This window comes from Podarcis raffonei, chromosome 14 (genome assembly GCF_027172205.1).
Source record: "Podarcis raffonei isolate rPodRaf1 chromosome 14, rPodRaf1.pri, whole genome shotgun sequence".
Lineage (NCBI taxonomy): Eukaryota > Metazoa > Chordata > Lepidosauria > Squamata > Lacertidae > Podarcis > Podarcis raffonei.
Window position 1 is genome coordinate 48,215,282 of NC_070615.1, and position 23,347 is coordinate 48,238,628.

The 23,347-nt window shown below is 39.5% G+C and overlaps 3 protein-coding genes across 11 annotated transcripts in view; 2 read left to right on the top strand and 1 right to left on the bottom strand.

Moving 5' to 3' along the window:
- GPR146 (G protein-coupled receptor 146) overlaps positions 1-2,871 on the top strand; it is a 44,578-nt gene extending 41,707 nt beyond the window's left edge. For all 4 annotated transcript variants that reach the window (XM_053364539.1, XM_053364536.1, XM_053364537.1 and 1 more), the window contains one exon: positions 1,002-2,871. In XM_053364539.1, coding sequence (XP_053220514.1) covers positions 1,046-2,047 — 1,002 coding nt within the window. In that variant the 5' untranslated portion in view covers positions 1,002-1,045 and the 3' untranslated portion in view covers positions 2,048-2,871. The remainder of the gene's footprint in view (positions 1-1,001) is intronic.
- Positions 1-23,347, bottom strand: part of C14H7orf50 (chromosome 14 C7orf50 homolog) — a 145,430-nt gene that overhangs the window by 90,869 nt on the left and 31,214 nt on the right. For 5 of the 6 annotated variants that reach the window (XM_053364544.1, XM_053364542.1, XM_053364540.1 and 2 more), the window contains exon 3: positions 15,028-15,075. The exons of the other annotated variant lie outside the window; for it this stretch is intronic. In XM_053364544.1, the coding sequence (XP_053220519.1) occupies positions 15,028-15,075 (48 nt within the window). The remainder of the gene's footprint in view (positions 1-15,027; positions 15,076-23,347) is intronic. 6 annotated transcript variants of the gene reach the window in all.
- LOC128401457 (uncharacterized) lies at positions 13,755-21,745 on the top strand. The gene is made up of 2 exons (XM_053364535.1): positions 13,755-14,112; positions 20,524-21,745. The coding sequence occupies exon 2, from the start codon at positions 20,562-20,564 to the stop codon at positions 21,600-21,602; it is 1,041 nt and encodes a 346-aa protein (XP_053220510.1). The 5' UTR covers positions 13,755-14,112; positions 20,524-20,561; the 3' UTR covers positions 21,603-21,745.

The window sequence follows — 23,347 nt, forward strand, 5'->3', positions numbered from 1 at the left end:
AAATTGTGCTCCGGCGGTGCGGCGGCAGCAGGAGGCCCCATTAGCTAAAGTGGTGCTTCAGGTTAAGAACAGTTTCAGGTTAAGAACGGACCTCCAGAACGAATTAAGTACTTAATCCGAGGTACCACTGTAATGCCATTTAGGTCTCATCAAATGTCATTCCAAACACATAGCGAAGAAAAACAGAATGGCCAGATCAGTTAAAAGGAGCAAGAGCACAATATAGGAGGGGTTCAACATAAAAACAATTTTTGAATGCCTATGTAGCTGCTATAAGCCACAGGAAGAACAAAGGCTAGCTGTGGTTCCAAGAGAAAAACACCTTAAATTGAGGAAGGAAATATTTAGGTTAAACAGCAGCAATTATTATCCAGTCAGTATCACAGCCATGCTAAGCAGAAAATAGCTGTCATGGAGCATGCCATCCTAGACAGGCACAAGGAAATTGATTATATTCCAGTCTTGATGACGTTATATTCCAGTCTTGATGACGTTATATTCCAGTCTTCAAATTATAAAATTATACAGTGGTACCTCGGGTTAAGTACTTAATTCGTTCTGGAGGTCCGTTCTTAACCTGAAACTGTTCTTACCCTGAAGCACCACTTTAGCTAATGGGGCCTCCTGCCGCCGCCGGAGCACAATTTCTGTTCTCATCCTGAAGCAAAGTTCTTAACCCGAGGTACTATTTCTGGGTTAGCGGAGTCTGTAACCTGAAGCGTATGTAACCCGAGGTACCACTGTACTCTAAATCATATTTTAAACTTCTATAATGTGTAGGTAATTAGACAGGGCTTTTTTTCATCCGGAACTCAATTGCAACGCCTCTCAGGTAGGCACCATTGCCATTATAACAGAACAAGTGAGATGTTCATGGTGAGTTCCGTACCAATATTTTTCTAGAAAAATAGCACTGTATATGGATGAAAGAAAATGATGAATTGTTTTCATTTTTTTTTAAAAAAGAAATATATATATACTGTCTTTCTCCCCCCATTTAGGAAAGCTGGTGACCAGCCGAGAAGACATACACGTTAAGGTCACTATGTGGAACTGCGAATCTTTCAATGGTACCAAAAGCATAGAGGACCAGCATCTTTGCCATGATTTCCATCTTGTACTTTCCATTTTTTCATTGCTCTACCTCATCATCTGTTTCCCAATTGGCCTGTGTTATAATGCCCTACTGGTGCTAGTCAACCTATACAACAAAGCAACTATGACCATGCCAGATGTTTACTTTGTCAATATTGCAATTGCTGGCCTCATCATCAATGCTATTGCACCAATGTACCTTCTAGGACCTGCCAGTACAAAATGGGCCATCTGGAGTTTCAACAATGAAGTCTACATTACCTTGCTTATCTTGTTCAATGTATCATCTCTGGTTATCATGTATTCTACCACACTGCTCAGCCTGGACTACTACATTGAACGTGCTTTGCCAAGAACTTACATGTCTAGTGTATACAACACAAAGCATGTATGTGGATTTATTTGGGGAGGAGCTATGCTTACCAGCTTTTCATCTCTTCTGTTTTATGTCTGCAACCATGTCTCCACTAAAATAATAGAATGTTCCAAAATGCAGAACAAAGAAGCAGCAGATGCCATCATGGTTTTTATTGGATACGTCGTACCAGCCATTGCTGTGCTGTATGCGCTTGTGTTAATTCTGCGAATACGCAAAGAGGCAACACCGCTGGACCAAGACACTGGAAGATTAGATCCATCAGTACACAGGCTTTTGATTGCTACTGTTTGTACACAGTTCACATTATGGACACCTTATTATGTAACTCTTCTAGTAAACACATTAACTAGTATGCAAGGAAAAGTCACGGATGAAAATTACACTAGAGTATTACATTTTACCAAGGGACTGTCAAAATTCTTGGCTTTTTCAAGCAGTTTTGTCATGCCTCTACTTTACCGATACATCAACAAAAACTTTCCAATCAAATTGCGAAGGCTGCTTAAAAAACTGCACTGTGGAAATCAAGGATGCTCTCATGAACGCACGGTTGTTCAACAAGTTATAACGTAGGTATGAATGAATGCCAGTGGGCCAGAACCTAGTTTGGAAAGCTTGTTCTCTTATTCTCCAAGTTTCTCTTTTGTGCAGGTCACCTAGCAAGGATGATAGGAAAGGGGGTTTACACTGTAAATCAGGAGCTCTCAGTTTTAAACTATACAGGTAATGAAGATGGTTAGAAAATTGTTCAGATTCCATCTGCAGGTTACCCTTTGATTTCTGAGATTTCAATGCACTGATTCAGTTACACTATATGAGCTTTGTTCTGAGAATTCTGCCTGGAGAAAATCACTAGAGGGCCAAAAAGCTTTGACTGAACACCTAGCACTTTGTAATCTTCTAGAGCTAAACAGATATGGTATTTTTTATGTTCCATATAAAATAACATGATTTTTAATTTTACAAAGTGGTTTTATTTCAAGATGAGGAGAGTACCTTTTCATTGAGATACTCTCCACTAATGATCATACTGGTCCAATTGTGTAGCACTCTAAACAATGAAGTATCAAGGATAAAATTACTTTAGTATTTAATTATATTTTCTTGCTTATTTTGCAAAATCATATTGTAAAAGGAGGGTCTATTTGCAATTCTAAAACAGATTATTTGCAAATTAATATTTGTTTTAATGTATCTTTAATTATTCATGTTTTCCTACATTTAGCAATGCATCAAAAGAAGCATTTATATGTTTTTCTTACTTTGTATCACAAAAACATTTCAATCAGTCAGAAGTAGCCACTTTTAGAAAAAGTTAGAAAAACAAAAATATTGCTTTACCTAATAAAATGAAGGACAAATTTAATATGAAAAAATTAAAAAGCACATGGGTTAAACAGTGTGTATCTAATTGTTATGGTCCCCAAATATTCATGCGAATTAACTACATTATTTTAGGGACTGAATAATTGTGGTTTTAAAAGTATTACTTCTGTAATGGAAAGGAGTAACTTTAAAGGTTTACAAGTGTTTGTTATCTCTTCGTTATTAAATGAAAGACAAAAGAGAGGCAACTCTAATTCACTTGTGCCACAGAACAGCAACTTATGTGAATATGCAGCCTATGAAATGCATCAGGAGCAGGATTCTGATCATTCTAGCCCTAGTTTTTTAGCTGATTTGGCCCACTTCCTCCTTAGATGGTGCTGCTTTTCTTCCATTCTTGTCACATATTACAAGTCAGTGAAAAGAGCAGGCAAAGGTTAGGCTCCAAAGGGCCACATAAGAAGTCCTGTGTACACATGCACTGCTGCTCAGGGCCCACCCATGAGGTAAGGTGGCAGTCTCAGACAGCAGGTCTGGGCCTGAAGAACGCACCACTTGCCACCACCTCATCTGTGGCCATACCTCCTCCACCTCCACAGGCATGCCCTGCTGCAGGAATCACCACAGCAACAGTGGGGCACGCATAGCAGAGCGTGCAACAGAGGAAGCCGGAGTATAGTGCACCACGAGGCCGTGGCAGCGGCAATGTGCGCCCATGCTAGGGCACAGCAGTGGGTTTTATTTTACCTCAAGCGGCAATATGTCCCAGGCCGCCCCTGCTACAGTTCCAGTTATCTCCAGACATAGCATCTGAGAAGGTCAAAGACCACCCAGAACACCATTCAGTGCAGTATGAGGCATTGCAGGTGGAAGGAAGAAACTGGAAATCTTAGTGGATTTGTAGAAGCACCTCAGATATATGCAAATGGCTGCTCATTTTTGCCGAAGAAAATACTTGTTTTGCTTCATGAACACACAGAGTGCACTATACGTGGAGAAATCAGGCTGTAGAGATGGATAATCATGCACATAAATACTTTTGCTCGTATCCACACTTTAATACAGCTACATTCTGTTCTTCACAGCCTGATTCTGATTCTATTAGTAATACATATTTTTTCAAAGAAACATCCTAAGTTACTTTTTAAATATAGTTACATTCATTTATTGAATACATATTTCTGTTATGTGTATTTTCTTCAAACTCTCTTTAATATAACTTCACTCTGTTGCAGTTTGTCCACATAAAGGACTATCCAGCAGGATCACATAAATGTAAGTTAATGGCACACTGCGTTTTCACACTATTTATACCATCACAGTATATTCCCCCCAATGCTCTCCAAATCTACTTGACGGAGTACATGATTCTGAATTTTTCACGTTTAGTCTCGTAAGTGACTTGTCCTTCAGTATTTCATATTCAGTCTAAATTTCACTGCAGGTCCAAGGTCTAAGTATGTTTAACACCAAAATATTATTATCAGTACCAGAGATGCAAGGTTTCCCCTGGTATCTTCTCCACTAATACAAAACTCTATTTACTTCCTACTGCAGCTCCAGTTAAACCCCATAGGTTCAGTAATTGAAAACATAATTGAGAATTGATTCTACATCAGAATTAATTGATTCTACATAAGAATTGGACATTTAGCCCCATTTGGTCCTGATATGCACTAATAAGATAGTTTTGGCAAGAACTTAACATAGCATCTTATTTCCACTGCATAAATGAGTGAGCAAGACATCTGGGGTGATTGCTCTCTTCTCTTGCTGCCACACAACATCATTTGTCAAGGTAGTACTAGAAGGGATCTCTAAGACAGTGGTTCTTGGAACTGAGTGGATACAGGATATTTCACAATTCTTAAGTTTAGGTCTTTAGACTCGACTATCAAAAAATCAGATTCACTTAGGTTATATTCAGCTTTTTTGTGCTACACAAGTTGTAAAAAGAGCTAAACAAAACAAAGCTGAAATTGCATGACTTCAGGCCCTGATGTTCTGATTTACAGTATCTACTTGGTGTTTCAGTCCTGCGTAGGCATTATAAAATCACAATGGCCTTTTATTATTTTAAGCACTGAAACTGCCCAGAAGGCTATAACCCTTATATTATCAAATCTGTTCCTATCAAAGTAGAGACTCCTTCTCAGTAGAGAAATATTTAACCAAATACATCTGGTCTATTAATATTGCCAGGTGTGTTCTAAAAACGAATCTAAGCATAGTGAACTGGTACTGGAATAATCTCCTTTTTAAATTCTACAAACATTCTTAAATTGCAAAAGACAGAATATCAGTAATTTCTTTTGCCGCTCACAAAATTCTCTGCTTCAGAAAATGCAAATTTATCCACAAAACGTGGCATGTGTACAGTGGTACCTTGGTTCTCAAACTTAATCCGTTCCGGAAGTCCGTTTCAAAACCAAGGTGCGCTTTCCCATAGAAAGTACTGCAAAACAGATTAATCCGTCCCAGACTTTTAAAAACAACCCCTAAAACATCAATTTAACATGAATTTTACTATCTAATGAGACCATTGATCCATAAAATGAAAGCAATAATCAATGTACTGTACTATAAAATAAATAAGACAGTACTGTAGATGATAAAAATTAAAATTATTTTTTTTTCTTACCTGCACTGATAACAGTCATTGTTTGGATGGGGGGCTTTTATCCATTTCCGTAGTTACACTATCAGTCAATGAGTAGCTGAACTGGGTTCCACACAGTCATAAAAACAAATTAACTGAAAAAGCCTCAAAAACAAAAACGCAAAATAGCAAAAACAAAAGTGCCAAACGTAATCTGTTCTGGAAGTCTGTTTGACTTCCAAAATGTTTGAAAACCAAGGTGCAGCTTCTGATTGGTGCAGGCACCCTGGAAGCAATAGCCAACAACAGCATCAGACGTTTGGCTTCTGAAAAACGTTCAAAAACTGAACACTTACTGCCAGATTTCTGGTGTTTGGGAACCAAGGCATTTGAGAACCAAGGTACCACTGTAATGCATTAGAAAGTTTTGTTTACTTTTACTTTTTCTTTTTGTTGGTCTGCTCTGAAACACTTAAAACATCACAATGGATTTCAAATAATGCTTTTTCAGAAGTTAGTTTCATGGGCTTTATTCAACAATATGTCTGGGACTTTCATTTCAGCTCATTGGATATTTTGTTTTAGATATAAGCTTGAACCCCAGCATCAGTCCCTGTGATTGGCAGACACCATGAAGCCCCTGGATTGATCAGGCCCAATATAAATATCAAAGGCCTGACTTTCTGCCTTTGCCTAGTCAACAGAATCTCCTGCCTCCTGCACTTCAGGCATGCTTTTTACTTGGAAATAAGCTCAAATTCAATTGAGTTACGATACAGTGCAATGTTCTAGAAAAGCAACAGTACTTTGAAAATCAAAAAGGGCAGCATGTTAGATATATGGAAAGGTTACTTTTTATGCAATCAACTCTGTAAGTCATTAATATGAAGATTGTTCTACATTTTGAGCCACTTTTGTTCAAAGTGTTTGCAAATTTTTCATTTGTGTTTATTTCCCAGTTCTGTGTTTTCTCTCTTAAACTGGTTTAAGATTGTGTGTGTGTGTGTGTGTGTAACATGTAAATTACCTGATCTTTTAGCTGCTTTCCAGATAATGTTCCACAAAACCACCCTGTGCTATTTTTACCTCTACAATGCCGAACAGGAATTGCAAACACACTTCCATAAACTTTGCATCACATGTGATTTTCAGATAAGCTTTCACATAAACAACTAAGAAGACAACAGGTCTGCCACCTTTATGCCAATAAAAAGCTATGAGGTCTAAGGGGAAATATAAAGCAGTGAAGATAAAGAATTCTAAAGAATTAAAATTGAATTATGTTCTTTCTTAAAGCATATTAACTTCCTACTTATCAAATGTGGGGCCTTTCCATTTCAATGCCTGAAGGTTTCCAGTTACTTTGTATATATGAGCCAAACTGACATTACAATGACTATTACTGTATATATGCAGAGAGAAGCAATCTACTGATGTAAAAAGAACATTTTAAAGAATTTATTAAATTATTTCCTAAGATACAAATTTATCATCATTTAAAAATAAACTTCTCTAGATCATTAAAGAGTACTGTATATGATTTATATGTGTTCTGAAAATCAGCACAACAGTGCCATTATTAACAGTATTATTTTTCTCAGAGTAAAGATTAGTACTTTTGAAAATGGTTTATGATTTGTAGATCTCCTCTAAATGGGGAAAGATTTATGTCAAATCAATAAACTAATAAAAATCCATCCCCGCCTCAACTTGTGTCATCTTTTCCCAAAGTTTTTATATCTTCAGTTGGTAAAGCAGCAGACACTTAATCTCAAGGTCATAGGTTCGAGCCCCAGACTGGGCAAAAAGGTTCCTGCATTGCAGTGGATTGGGCCTGATGACCCTCATGATCCCTTCCAACTCTACAATTCTCTGTTTCAATTCTTCATCTATCTTATTTCATCTGTCCCAACTGCAACAAAACATGTCTCTCCTGTATCGATCTCTACAACAGCTTGACTTCACCCTCAAAGATGCACTCCTCCAATACCTGGATTTAAATTCTTACACCAAACCAATCACTCTACAATATACTGAAGGCAGACAAGAGGAGAGGTATTTTCACTAGATTAAGTTTGCAGTCATTCAACTTCTAATAAAAGCTAGGATTGTATAATTACTGTAATGTGCTTTATAAGGGGCTGTCTTTTAAAAATGTCAAGAAACTTCAGCTGCTGAAGAACCCAGCAATCAGATTGTTAACTCATCATCACCACATCATCCCAGTCAGGCCTGCCACCAAAACACAATACCCTCAAGGTAATGCCAACGACACAAGGGGCTTGGAGGACTCATCATGACTGCTGCTGTTATTCCTTTATTTACTTATTTATTTAAAGGGGTCCAAAGTTAAGAGAAGGAAAACTGTGCCAATTTCTCCTAAAATACCTATGGGCCCCAACAATAAAACATTAACTACCAACATTATTGCATAAAAGTCTTCCCGTTACACAGTATTAGAAATTATTTTGGGCAAGTAAATATATGAGCACTTCGTCTTCAACATTTTGCTCATCATTCTAAAAGAAAGTATTTTATAATCTCCCAAATAACAATAATTCGATTTTTCAAATTTTTTGCAGGGGAAACAAAAAAAAAAAAGGCTTCGGGAAAAGGAGGTGTCCCCTTTTCTGGGCTCTTGCATCTCTTAACTTAACATGCCTCTTCTTCTTATGCCCAGCTTTTTGTGGCTATTTGAGGGGGATTTCTTCTTCTTGTGGGGGTACAAGGGCCTGCTGTTTGTGAGGACTCTACCGCTTTCACTTCCCTGACCACCAGCCTCACTTGAGAAACTTGAAGAATTCCTCCCCACCCTGCTCCCATAATAGAAAGTGCTAAGTGGCCTGCTTTTAGGCTCTACCAAAAATGAGTGCTGGGAATGGGAAGATTGCTTGCACTCTTCCAAGTGGCTCTGCTTGGAGGGCACTGTAGCTTTTCTGCTAGTCATCATGTGGTGAGAAGGTCCTGGCTGACCCAAAGGCAGGTGTGGGAAGGGATTGGATAGCAAGTTACAGCCTCCTTTACTCAGTACCAAGCATTATTCCCCCTCTGAAAATGAGTCAGAGGAAAATACAATCCACTGTGACTACTGTGAGCTGTCTCTAAGCAAAGTTGACCTCTCCTTGTATGGAGAAGATGCAAACCACTAAAAAAAACCATGGCTCCCATGCTGCATTGCTGGTTCTTCAGCCTTCTTGTTCACCATGTGCTGGGTGCTCTGCCCTATACTAGGAAATGGGGGAGAGGAAGGGGAGAGAGGAAAGGCTGAAGATGAATAGAATGAATAAAAGATCCATGAAGGAGAACGAGAGATCAGAAAGAGGGAAAGCAGCCGTGGACCCAACCACCCACAGTTTAAGGCAGCGACCAGTTTGGAGGGTGTGAGATGGTTCCTCTCCAAGACAAGGTGGTCAAAACTTTGTGCACTGCTTGCTAAAGTCAGAGGGAGGAGCCACCCCAAATAGCTGAATGCCCTCCAGGAATCACTGCGGAACCACGGTTCTACAAGTTGGAATGTGTTGGAAGAACTGTGTTTTAGTAAAAAAAAATGGAAGTGGGATTATTCACTCTTCTCCCCTTGCACAAAAAGGACAAGAAGGGAGCATGTGAGACCAAGTATCACTGCCGCTTGTTCATGATAATATAAATATAATATAAACCATGGTTGCCTGAACCAAGTAAGTGACATAAGCACACACAGGATCTCCCCACTCATTTCAGACTGCAGCCTCAGGCGCCAGGGAGGGAAATGACCTCACAAACAATACTTCCTTGCTTTGCTGATGGCTGAAATCACAATTTTCATGTCTTGGTGCTCATGTCAAGGATACTGACAAGCTGTTCAGGGAACTGGGTATGTTTAGCATAGTAAAGAGGAGACTGGGAGGAGATATGATAGCCATCTTCAAATATTTAAGGGCTGTCACATGGAGGATGGAGCATGGCTGCTTTCTCCTGCTTCACAGGCTAGGACTCAAACCAATGGTTTCAAGTTATGAGAAAGCTTTCTGACGGTAAAAGCTATTTGATAGTGGAACAGACTCCTAGAAGAGGCAGTGGACTCTCTTCCCTTGGAGGTTTTTAAGCAGAGGTTGGATGCCCATCTGTCATGTATGAGATTCCTGCATTGCAGGAGGTTGGAGCTGATGACCCTCAAGGTCCCTTCTATCTCTACAATTGATTTTATGAGCAGCTCATCCTTAGAAACACCAAGCTTATTGTTGCTCCTTCAGAAGCGCCACCCTGTGGTTAACTATAGAATGCAAAGCAACATTCTCTCATCAATTACCTTCAATCTAGAACTGTATCAAAATGAATACTCTGAGGAGCACTAATTTAAGGGAGAAACTATATATACACCTATATACACTGCTTAAGTTTAAGATAATGCCATTCTACTTGAGATTTACTATTTTTAATACCTGACAAACTTGTTTCCTCTGTGTATTTTATTTTTGTTATATTTTAAAAGTTTTTTAAAAATTTGTTTTTGAGGTTTTCAGTTAAGTAGTAACAAAACAGATAATGTAAGCAAACAATAACATAAACATGCACAGAAGCTGAAACATAAATTAACATACACACTTCTTTTGCAAGTGATGACACAATATTTTGTACACTGTATACATATATTTTTATATGAGCTTGCTGTATAGAAATTAATGAAACAGAAGTCCTGCTGTAAATAATAATTTAAATAGTAAGAAAATAATAATGCCTATTAATACTGTAGTAGATCCACATTTCTGCTGCAGTCCTGCAGCGCCACAGACCACTTCCCTGTTGGTGCCTCAGGTTGGTTATCCATAATTCAACTAAATAAATGGCATCCATATACAGTGGTACCTTGGGTTAAAAACTTAATTCCTTCTGGAGGTCTGTTCTTAACCTGAAGCACCACTTTAGCCAATGGGGCCTCCCGCTGCAGCAAGATTTCTGTTTTCATCCTGAAGCAAAGTTCTTAACCCGAGGTACTATTTCTGGGTTAGCAGAGTCTGTAATCTGAAGCGTCTGTAACCCGAGGTACCACTGTACTCTACATATGCAGCAGAAACACATATAATGACTTGCATAAGTCTTATCAGTTACAACTAGGCCCAAGGGTTCAACCAGTTATACCATAGTTGTGCCTTTAGCAGACGTCACACCCTGTTCCCTTTACTCAAGAGGTCTTGAGTTCACATTATGCTCCTAATCCTTGCTGAAACCTCAGAGGAAATCGAGGTACAGAATCCACTAAACAGGCCTGTTCCACACTACACTGCCTGCTTCAAAGACACCTTTAATTACAATAGCAGAGACCATTCTGCTGGGCCATTATGTTTGATATAAGCACATTAACACAGGCTTTAACAATAAAGTGCAGAGCTATCTACTAGCCATAGTACCAGCCTTCCTTACTTGGGAGCACCTAGGTTACCACTTTAACACTGCTAAGCTTGAGGTCTAGCACAGGCATGGGCAACCTCGGCCCTCCATATGTTTTGGGACTACAATTCCCATCATCCCTGACCACTGGTCCTGTTAGCTAGGGATCATGGGGGTTGTAGTCCCAAAACATCTGGAGGGCCAAGGATGCCTATGCCTGGTCTAGCACTTCCCTACTTGACCTTATCTGAAAGTCGGGGTGGGGGGTGGAGGAGCAGAGCAAAATGCACTAGTGAGACCAGGATCCCTTTTCTCATTGGCACGCTCAGGTCTCCATTTCTCTCTGCTTCTAGCCTGGCTCCCAGAAAATTCACTGGCTCCTAGGGTTTTGCAAAACTTTTTTGCATCACTTAAGTCTTGCACAAAGCTCCAGCAGCTTGCTCAGCTTGAACGAGGCACAAGGCAGCCACCAGTTATAGCGTTATGATAGCATACCTTGACCAATGTGATCAACTGAGTATGTGCAGCTCCAGAAGAATAGTCCAGAGAGTATCAGAGGGGAGGGGAAGAGGCACTTGTCTGTGCATCATCACTCACAAGCAGTGGCGGAGGTGGGTGCAGGCTGCCCCCGGTGTCATCACTGAGGGGGGTGACAAAAATATGAGGGTTGTTTTTTTTTTAATGGGCTCATTAAACTTTTTAATTCAGTCAAGAAACGTAACAAAACGTGGCTGGCACTGGGCACCACACCGCAGGGCCTGCAGCGTGCCCAAGCCACGTGTCCCTCCTGGGAGTGACATGATGGCTTGGGTGCCTGCAGGCTCCACACTGCCTGAAAGGGTTAGGGTTAGGGTTAGGGCCTGCACCTGCCCACCGCCTCTCCCTCAGCCGCCCTACAGCTGAGGGGGAGGTGGCTCCAGAGGCTCCACGCAGCTCCAACTGCAGGATGCTCACACTGCACTGGGCACACGAGTGGCTAGCTACACCGCTGTTCACAAGGAGAAAAACATCGAAAATTATTCTACAATTTTCACATTTCTGTTCCTGAAAGCTGACACTCTTATTGACAAGCATCTTTATTTGCTTAGGCAACCAGACCCAGTAACCTTTTGATTTGATTTGATTTGATTTGATCTGAAGGCAGCCCTGTTTAGGGAAGTTTTTAATGTTTGATGTTTTATCACTTATTATTATTATTATTATTATTATTATTATTCTGTTGGGAGCTGCCCAGAGTGGCTGGAGAAACCCAGCCACATAGGCTGGGTGGTTATTATTATAATAATTATTTATTATTATTATTATTTGTTGTCAAAACTGAGGAACACACCCAGTTTTCCCCTGGGACTCATCTTGGTGTGCATTTCAGCCAGGATGTGCACCCATGCTGTGCAACCAAACACTCTCAAATGACCCAGGTTAGGTTCATGGGTGTAGCCTGGGGGGGGCGCCAGAGGGGCAGCTGCCCACCCCCATATCAAGTAAAACAATAGAAATACTCACTGACAGATCACATTGGTTCTGCTCCCCTAACAAAAGTCCTGTCCCCCCTAACAAAATTCCTGGCTACACCCATGCTTAGGTTTCATACCATGAAAAGCCTAAATGGTGTCGTTTGAGTTGCAATTGTGAACAGCTAGTTCTGAGTGTAATTAAACATTGTTAAGGCTTTCTCCAATAATGCATCAGACAACTGTGTGTCTGTAACTGAGCACACATCATTACTTTGAGAGTGTGATTTTTGTTTTCAGCCACCTCATTGTCAGAAGGGGTGTAAGGGCTGTCAGCTGATGCATGAGCTCCTTCTTAACTAGGAAGTCTTTATATTGCAAACACTTGTCTGTTTGCTACAGGCTTCTCATAATGATTATGCACCCAAGTCGCAAATGATTTAAACTCTTAAATTTGCTGAATGCTCGCTTTAATAAAGACTGCAACCCCCTAGAACTGCAGAAAGTTAGCCCTAAATCAGTTAACCAACCACTAAAAAAAAGAAAACTCACACTAAAACAGCCCCTTGTGTGCTATCCGAATAAAGTTTACTTTCTTATTGAGCTCATATGACTGTATCCTATGATTGCTCAACTGAATCAAATTGAGACTATAAAAATAAATGTTCAAGAGAAACCACAGATGAAAAGAATGCCCACTTTTTCTTCCTCATTCAATTTCGAATAGCAACAGTAACTGTCAGAGGGAAATGTGTATGAAAATTACAGCACTGTGTAAATTAAAATGTTTAGAATTATCATTCATTACAATTGTATTCAGCCATCTTGCACACTACGGGTTAGTAGTGAGCAGATTAGATAGACTATCTCTTTGACCAAGGTTTCTCAAACTTGGGTTTCCAGTTGTAGTCCAAAAATAGTTTGGGAGACCCAAGTTTGGGAAACCCTGTCTTAAATATAACCTCTTAATGCATAGGGTATTTTGGACAAGCTATTTCATGGACACACCACAATTATGCCTCCAAACCCAGCAAGAAGATAGGAATCTTTATTTCCAAACTTTTGATTCTAGGCAAAGTATTCAGCATCAGCTTCTGGAAGGTAAGGGTGTGAGTATTTTAATCATTACCATTTATACTTCTAGCGATCTCACTTCTTCTAGCCTAATCAACACTGCTTACACGTAAGAGGGAACTATCAGCAGGCCAGAGAACTCGGAGGTTTCAAGGAGCATAAAAATATGTTTCCAAAAAAAAAGGGAAATGAACTTTCACAACAGCCAAATCACTGAGCACGTTCAGTGGGCATGGAAAGCTGACTGACTGTTAGTGGGAGGGAGATCAGGGGAGAGGAGGGGTGAATGGAATGGACTGGCTGGAATCCTGGACAGGAAGCACTCCATAAGATAATATTTTGGTGCAGGTCCTACTTGTATAAAATATTTTTATTTGATATTTACTTGTGCAGCATTTTGAAAATGCTAAACATCTGGACATGTGAAAACATACTTCCAGTATTAGTGAATAGGGGTAGAATGGCTTCATGATTTAAAATAACTGAGAAGCCACTGGATGGCCTCAAAGACTCAGAAATATATGACTAAACACTACTTTTCTGTTCTGGAGTAGCCAAACATCACTCTGTGTAGGTCAACTCAAACTTTAAAGTCACATGATGGAGCCATACGCGGGCTAAAATTGCAACGTGTATGGTTTGAATTACATGAAACCAAGTTCCCGTTTCCTACAGAAGAACTGTGGTTTTTTGTTGTCTGAGTTTTCGAACTGAACACGTCACCACACACAGGAAGCCAAGTATGCATTAAAACTTATTTTCCTCATCAATCTGATCATAAAGACAGCACCAGCCTGTTGCATCTGCATTTTGTTTCACGGGTAAGTGACCTACTTTGTTTTAAATATGAAATGTTTTCATCATCACTAAGGACCAAAAGCAGTGTGAAAAGAGCTCTGTACTTTCAACCTCTTTGCTTCAGCAATATGCTTAAAGCTGCACAAAATGCAGCAAAATACCACATCTTACAAAAATGTTATGAAAACAAAAGAGACCAGGATTTTTCTGTTCTGCTAGAATCCTTTTATAAATAATTAAAGTGTCACAGAATTCTTAAATGTGCAAGAAGCCAGATGCTTCAACTATTTAAACAAAAGGAAGTGGGGAGGAGGAATCAAAACTTTCTACTGAGCCGGAATGTTACCTTCTACTGTTTTAGAATAAGACTAAAGCAAGAGTTGCACACATAACAGATTTTAAACACAACACTGTTGACATTCTTCCTCTGTGTAGAAGGAAAAAAATCTCTTCTCAATTTGTTTGTTTCTGTAGAAACTGTATTCCTTCAGTTAAATTCTTACTGTAATCAACTGTATAAGTAACTCCATTTTTTATTTCTCTGCCTCTACAAATCCTGTCTCTGAATTTAACTTATGTCAGAATCCCTAGTCCATCTTTTGCAAAGAATTATAAACACATTTACACTAAACAGCTAAAATAGCAATAACACTCCAGTTATGCACAAGGCTTGCTTGTATAAAAGAATCTTCTTTCTCCTGTAGGGGAAAAAAACCAGGGAAGGGCTGTCATATGCTAAGCATCTATACAAAAATAGATCTGGTTTCTAAAACAACGATTCCTAAACATAGTAATGCAGCTTGGAAGCTTTCAAATAAGTCGTCAGTTTAATTCATTAAACTGAAATGCCCAGACTTGAGTGTTTTAAGCAAACGCATGCAAGGGGGAAATAATTTCAAGTTCTGCCTTTCTCAAGAGATTTCCCTCGCAGTACTTGCCCTCCTGTAGTTCTCTCCTGCGTGTTGTGGGGAATGGTTCGGCTCCATCTATTGGAGGCAAGGATAATTTATTAGCTGTGTGTCTGAGCCTGAGAACAGGATTCCAGAACATTTTTGTATTCACTGCCAAAACAAATAAAGCCTAACATACTAGCAGCACAATGCCTGAGAAGGGCTCTCTTTAAAATGGAGGAGTCAGAAAAAGTCAGAAACAAATAAGGGGAAGAATCATCAGTGAAAGAAAAGATCAGAAAGAAGTTGAGAAACAGAAGTGAACAGTATACAGATTACTATTTTTTTCAAAAAAGAAACCAAATGCATATCCTAAAAAAGAACTGCATTCATTTCTTTTAAAAAATACTTGAAAAATAAAATAAAATATTGTGTTTATTCATTTGTCTTATATCCTGCCCGGGGCAGCTAACAACCACCATTAAAATAGAAATACAGTACAACAATAACTAAAACATCAACAAAATCCAACTATTAAAACATAACATAGTGAACAATAAACCTTTAACTGTTAGGCTCCAATCTAGTTATATTCCAAAAGCCAGGACAATTTGTGTGTGTGTGTGCGCGCGCTAGGAATAATGCTATTTCCTTGTTCAAATTATGTTCCAAATAAACCCTGGGGGTTCCTTGGAAGCAAAAGAGAGGTTCTGCACTGAGAAAAATCTGTAATATGGGGGACTCCCGTAAAAGCTTGCCCACTACAACATGCTTTCCTTTGCATGCAACAAGCATCCAAAGAAGAATGTTGGGTTTGTTATAGGACAGACATTCCCTTCACGTGTGGTAACTATGAGGCCCAATGTCTAGGTTAGTGCCCTGGATAAACTGACTGCGTACCTCAGAATACTTCCCAGAATGCTCTGCAACACCCATTAATGGAAGATATGCAGAATATCCTCAGCAGAAAAGGTAATATGAGAAGGACTGCGTTAAAGCAAAAAGTATGAAATCCATGGCTTTAAACCTAATGCGTTCTGACTGTAATTTCAGCTGTTGTCATGAAATGATGATATTCTAAGACACTTCATTCTGCAGAAGCCACTAAACAACGTGAAGGGATGCACAAGCCATGCAGCTTGCTAGAATTGCTGCAGTAAATTTGCTGTTATGCTAGGTAATCAGAGAAAGGTGGTGGTAAAAATTATTTTCCCAGAGTAATGGAAATTAAAGAACCTCACAATCTATATACCTCCATGTAATTTTTTCCTCACTAACAGAAAAGGTACCCTTTCCAGTTATAAATGTTTTTCATTTTATTTTACAAAATGGAATTCTCAATGCCATTATAAGGTTTTGACTAAGAATGTACTATGTGGTGATGTACATTTGATGCATTTGCTGCCTGCTGAGTGTTTTTCAGGCAACACAAAATGCATGGAATCTAAGAGTTCCTTAGAATTCAAATCCAAAAAATGCATTCAAGATTAGCTGAGATTCCTGCATTGCAGAGTTGGACTAGATGACCCTCGGGATCTCTTCCAACTCTACAATTCTATTACTGTATTCTAGTTGAACGTACTCTGTCAGTTCACAAATGGAAATCATTTCTTCAACACTCAAGCTGTAGACTACTCTTATATTATTCTACCAGAACTTAGATCCATTCTATCACAAGCAGGGCTACCCCATGTCTGGATTTTCCAGGACATTACTGAGATTTCAAAGGCGGAATTGATGTCTGGGGGGGATTTCTGAAAGGTGGCACTTTGTCCTGGATCTTCATAGGCAAGTCAACTGGAAAACTCTGGGGTTTGTAAAAAAAATAATTGAGGTCTTCCTAAAAAAAGCTCAACAATCACAACTCTTATTGCCACTTACAAATATGCTTATTAAATGCCACTTTGTCTGACAGCTTGCTCGTGAGTCAGGAAGCAGAAAGGTAGACATTGACAGTACTAATACTAAGCTCAACACAAACACTTGCAGATACTAATACTGGCCTACATCATAAAGTTGCTTTTTAAGAGTCACTGATATAATATGTCATGTGCTTTGAACACTCTTTCAGTGTCTTATAAATGGTATAATTATTGTAATAACCTAGTGGCTCAGGCTTTTGCGGATGTGCTGCTCTCACTAAATGCTTTTCTTCTGTTAGCAAACAATCTGTTTCTTCTTCTTCTAACCCACAAGTGAGTTTCATTTCAACTTACATTAATGAAACAGAGTTCATTCTGGTAGCAAAATGGAAAGGAACTAATCCCTTTTACATATTTATTTTTTTTAAAAATCCATGCTGAGTGCTAGCTAGCTATTGCCAGTGGAGCAGATAAATCCCTCCCTCCCACTTAACAATTTAGTCTGATGTCCTTTGTGTGCAGCCCACCTTCCCTTTCTTGCATCTGATGCTCTGGGTGCTCCAAATCCCAATTTCAAAGCTACCTCATTTTAGCCAACTCCACCTTTCTACTGTAAGCTGTGGGTTCTTGCTCCAAAGATACCTAATTGAAAAGGCTGCCCCCAAACTTATTGCTGAAGCCTCAGTACAGGAAAGGGTTTTGTTGATTTCATCTAGCATAATTCAGCCAATGCTGCAACCATGCTGCCTGTGATGCTCTAGAACAGGCTTCTTCAAACTCGGCCCTCCAGATGTTTTGAGACTACAGTTCCCATCATCCCTGACCACTGGTCCTGCTAGCTAGGGATCATAACTGTTCAGGACCAAATTACATGACAAAAATCTGGCCTGCAGTTCATGAAGAGGGATTTGTGGCACAGCAGGCGTTCGATCCTGTGTCTTCTTGGTCAAAGTCCAAGCATCAAAGGCCAGTACCTTAACCATTATATCCCATGGCTCTCTCAATCTTGAACACCTTGGATTGGGGAAACTGGGGATCAAAATTCCTTCTTGGCTATAAAACCAAGGCAGTCACTGTCTCAGCCTAATTCTACCTCACAAGGTATTTGTAGGAAGGAAATGGAAAACAAATATTCTGCTTCAAGTTCTTTGGGTGAAAGGCAGGAGACATATATAGCTTTTTCTGTGGTAGCTTTGCTCTTATTGCAGGGCTTCTTCCTCCCCCGGCCCCTATCTAACAGCCAGTGGTGGGGTGGGGGCTGAATCAGGACTATGGGGAGGGGGTATTCACCCCTACCATGGTCCTTATTTGAATCAGATTGTCAATCCATCTTGCTGTTCACGGTGAAAGGAAAGCAACACAAGACCTACTTACTTCACGTCTACCATGGCCTTACTGAAGGACCTAAATCACAATTCCTTAGCCTAATATACAGCAGAAGGCTATTGTGAGAACAAGGGGAGAGGGAGGAATGGCAGGATAGAAGTCTAATAAATAAATTAAAAGCCCATGTTATTACACCACTCTGCACATACATACCCGTATCCCAACAACCGGAAATATTTGAGATTGATACTGTATTTTTATAGTAGATCTCAACTGTTTGAAAGCCAACATGGGTGCCATTTTTGGCTGGATTTCAGGGTGTGTGTGTGTGTGTGTGAATAAGCTAATATTTCAGCTCTGTCTGACATACTCACAGACTAATTCTGTGCATGTTTATTGAGAAGAAAGTCCAACTGAGTTCAAAAGACGTTAGTTCCAAGCTGACGTCCATGTTTGGAGGCATGATCTGGGGAAGGACTATTGTTTTCATGTCCTGTTTCTAAGTCTCTAAGGGACGTAAGATGCAAGATGGTAAACTAGATGAATACAGTGGTACCTTGGGTTACATACGCTTCAGGTTACATATGCTTCAGGTTACAGACTCCACTAACCCAGAAATAGTACCTCGGGTTAAGAACTTTGCTTCAGGATGAGAACAGAAATTGCGCAGCGGCAGCGAGAGGCTCCATTAGCTAAAGTGGTACCTCAGGTTAAGAACAGTTTCAGGTTAAGAAAGGACCTCTGGAACGAATTAAGTTATTAACCCAAGGTACCACTGTATTTGGTCTAATGTAGCAGGGCTCTTCTTAGTCTTCTTAAATGTGGCATACAACCAAAGCCTTAAACTTACACTGTAGCTTAAAGCACAGCATTCTAACATTGACAGAACTGTACTAACAACATATAAGCTATGGAAGAAAGTCTTAGGGAGAAACATTATTCCATTATTAGATGAGGCTCTATGGAAACTTCTGATAAGAGACCCAAGGCATTGCAGTGTCCCTGCAATTCACTGTACATATACACTCTGCCTGAATGGATCAGCTTTGCATATTATTGAATGATTTTAAGAAACCACAGTATTCAATCTGGGGATTAATGTGAAAACTGAAATGCTTATGTTACAAAGGAAACAGAAGATGAAATAGCAAACATAGCATGCTATATTTTTTAATTGCAGATATGCTAAAACATCTTTTAATATGAGCACAAAGCTTGGGAAATAGAAGCTATATTTTAAAATGTACTAATAATTACACTCCAAAAGCTCCATATAGTTTTCTACATAATTTAAAATATGAAATGTTTATCCTATTGCAGCACAATCCTTTTTAAAAAAACCTCTGAATAATATTAGCAACAGATTTCCTTCAACAAAGTATATGGAAATCACCTTTTTGATAACGTACAAATCGTGCTTTTAGGTAGCCTATAAAATTACACATTCCATATTTATGGCAGTCATTTTCTGCAGAGCAAACAACTATTGTATCTTTTTACACAGTCTATTATTTGTTTAAAAGAGAAAGTGATGTCTTTTCATGGTAACAGAATCATGATGGCATCACATGATTGAGCTATTACAGTTAATTCCCTGTCAGCTTCACCTTAAAAAACCCTATCTTTAGGAATTTATAACTGCTATAAACACATACACACAGTTCTAAGCTAACAAAAGAGTATAATCAGATAAAGGTGTTAAAAAGAAGTTTTTAAAAAACAATTATTTTCCCCAATCTCCAATAGTTCCATCATGAGACTGGGGGTATTTAAAATTAAAAGGTCATAATATTACTGCTCAAATTCTATTGCTGCAGTCTTGTAGTCTTCACAACTATTCTGAAACAATCACTGTGAACATAGTAACCCAATAGCCACAATGTGCACTAAGAGGGTAGAACTGCTACTGAATCTACTTGTGATAGTGGAATTCAAAGATATAACAGTGTAATGACCAGATGACAATAGAGCGCCCTGTCCTTTTACTGGGGCTATGGTTGTGTCTCTAGTTATTATAATAGCTAAGCCCTCCCCCATAGAGGCTATAAATATCATTTTCTATTGTTTTTGAAGCTGTCTCAAGACCACCTCCCACTACTACTACTAATTTCATTATTTATACCCCACCCATCTGGCTAGGTTGCCCTAGTTACTCTTAAGTAAGTAACATTGTACTCAGGCTCAACAGCAACTCTACATTCCTTTCTGACAAAGCACAGGGCTCTACGGTTTGCAGCTGGGGTGCACTGTAAGCACATTTTGACATTTAAAAAATCCAAAGATATGCCGTGGTACTTTCTTACTTTTCTTCTGCTTTGACTATACATTTAAAGTCCTTTGATTGTTTCTTTTCCAGTTTGCAGAAACACCAAGCAACCAAAGTTCTTCACAAGAATGGTCTCTCATAATATGACCTGGATGAAGTACCCAAGCCAGAGCCGAGATTCATTCACAAGTTTTGAAGACATCATATTCTCACAACATGTAATATCAAGATTTATGCACTGCTATATTACGCTCTTTGTACCAACTGGTCTACTAGCTGGGATTGTTATTCTAGGCATCCTCATCAAGAACCATATGCAGCGCACCAATGAGAAATTAGATATAATGCTTTTTGCTCACACCATCAGCAACATGTTAATGATTCTTTTATCGCTCACCATCATCACAAGGCCTGCCTACCTCAAAGTATCTTATTTTGAGTGTGGAACGCTGTCGTTTTTTTTCAATTTGAATTACTTCAGCTCTCAGTACCTTCTTGTCCTCATGGTGCTTAGCTTTTTTCTTTATAGGCACCCACCCCAAAATGCTTTAATTAGTAAAGCACATCAAAACCCTATGGTATCTGTTGCATTTGCGCTGATATGTGCCTTTTGTGCTACACTAATAGTGGTGGCACTGCTGGGCATGGAGAATTACCACGAAGAAACAGACTGCCAATTAGATCCTTTATTTGCATGGCCTGAATACGAGATTATTAAATTTACCTTTGGCTTCTGCATTCCATCTTTGGCCAAGCTTCTCTGCTTTATTCTAATGTTTGTTAAAAAAGTTCAGCCAGAAATCCATCCCTCAAGATACAATATTCACCCTTATTTGACTGTTTTGGTTATTACAATAACAATGTTTGTGTGTCGTCTATTTTACAACAGTATGATTCTCTCTAGGACCAGCTTGAAGATACAGAGGATAATAGGGACACCCCAAAATGAGCTGACAATGAATATTGCAGAGATCCTGCTGTTCAGCGAAAGCTGTGTTAGTTTAGTTATCATTCTTTGCCTTCATAAACCATGCAGAATCTGCTTATTGAATGTTATAACTAATCTCACAAAAGTTTGCAGGAGGACACATGCTAGTAACAGTCCTCTTGAAATACCAGAGACTCGTGCTGAAGTCTCATCTGGGCCCTCTGAAAATGGATCACACTGACCTTTGCCTTCCAAAATATTAGCATTGAAGAAAAAAGCTACAAATCTGCCAACATACAGAACCTGAAGGAATAAAAGATTTGCAAGCTTATTTATTCTTACAACCTGAGGAACAAATATTCTCCAGCTGGGGTTGAAAGCTACAATCATGTGTTCCTCCTGTGTTGCTATTGCACGTCGTTGTTGTGCGCTGATGTAGGGATAGCAGAGTGAACAACAGGACAGACAACATGGTCAAGAGCTTTTATAAAAAGAAACTTTTCCAGGATCAACAAAGGGGTAATGAATATGGAAGACTGCATGGGAGAGTGAAGGGAGATCTTGATAAAGAAGTGCATCACCTAGTAATGTATTATTCTACAAGTGACTCTTATATCAACAAAATTAACTAAGTTATCATACACCATAATCCTTCAGTCCATACATTTTTATCCCCCTCCCAACATACATTCATAAGGGATACAAGTCACTTGCAGAGGGGGCCCTTTTTCTCTGTTCACCCATCCTGGACCAACAAAAACCACCCATGGAATTGTCTAGCCTAAGAAGTCCAGCTTTCAGAATCCAGCCTGCTTGAATGTGGGCGCTTCTAAAAGGCTTTCCAGTGTACAGAAGGGAACAGCACTGCACAGAACAACAGGCAAACTAGTTATACTGAATTATAGACACTGAGGCTCTGAGATTAGAAGTTGTACCCATCTGCAAAAGGGGGGGGGGAGAGAAGATTGAGGTAACTACCAATCCGCCAGCTTTTCGATACCAGGAAAGATCCTAGAACATATAATTAAATGGTCAGTCTGTAAGTACTTAGAAAAGGATGCTGTGATTGCGAAGACGCAGTATGGGTGTCTCAAAAACAAGTCATGCCAGACTCATTTCTTTTTTTGATAAAGTTACTAGCTTGGTGGATTGGTGAATGCTGTGGATGTGGTGTATCTTGATTTCAATAAGGCTTTTGACACAAGTCCCCTGTGATATTCTTGCAGAGAAGCTGGTAAAATGTTGGTTAGATGAGGTTACTGTTAGGTGGATTTGTAGCTGGTTGACCGACAAAACCCAAAGAATGCTCACTAATGGTTCCTCATCATTCTGGAACAAAGGGACAAGTGGGGTGCCACATGGGAGGGTTCTTTCTTGGATCTGTTGTTCAACGTCATTATAAATGACTTGGATAAAGGAAGTGAGGGGATGCTCATCAAATTTGCAGATGACACCAAACTGGGAGGGGTAGCTAATGCCAGAGAAAACAGAATCAGAATTCAAAAGAACCTTAATAGATTGGAGAACGGGGCCCAAGCTAACAAAATTAATTTCAGTGGGGACAAATGTAAGGTTCTACACTTAGGCAGGAATAATCAGCTGCAAGAATATAAGATGGGATATGCCTGAAAGATCTAGGGGTCTTGTTGGCCCACAAGCTTAATGTGAGACAACAGTGTGAAGCAGCAGCAGAAAAAGCTAATGCTATTCTAGGCTGCATCAACACAAATACAGTGTCCAGATCAAGAGAAAATCACCACTATATTCTGCCTTAGTCAGACCAACCTGGACTACTGTGTCCAATTCTTAGCACCACAAGGAGGATGTTGACAGGTTGGAATGTGCGCAGAGGAGGGCAACCAAGATGATCAAGGGACTGGAAACTGAGCCTTACGAGGAAAGGTTGAAGGAGCTGGGTATGTTTAGCTCAGAAAAGAGGAGACTAGAGGATCTTCAAATATCTAAAGGGTTGCCACATGGAGCTTG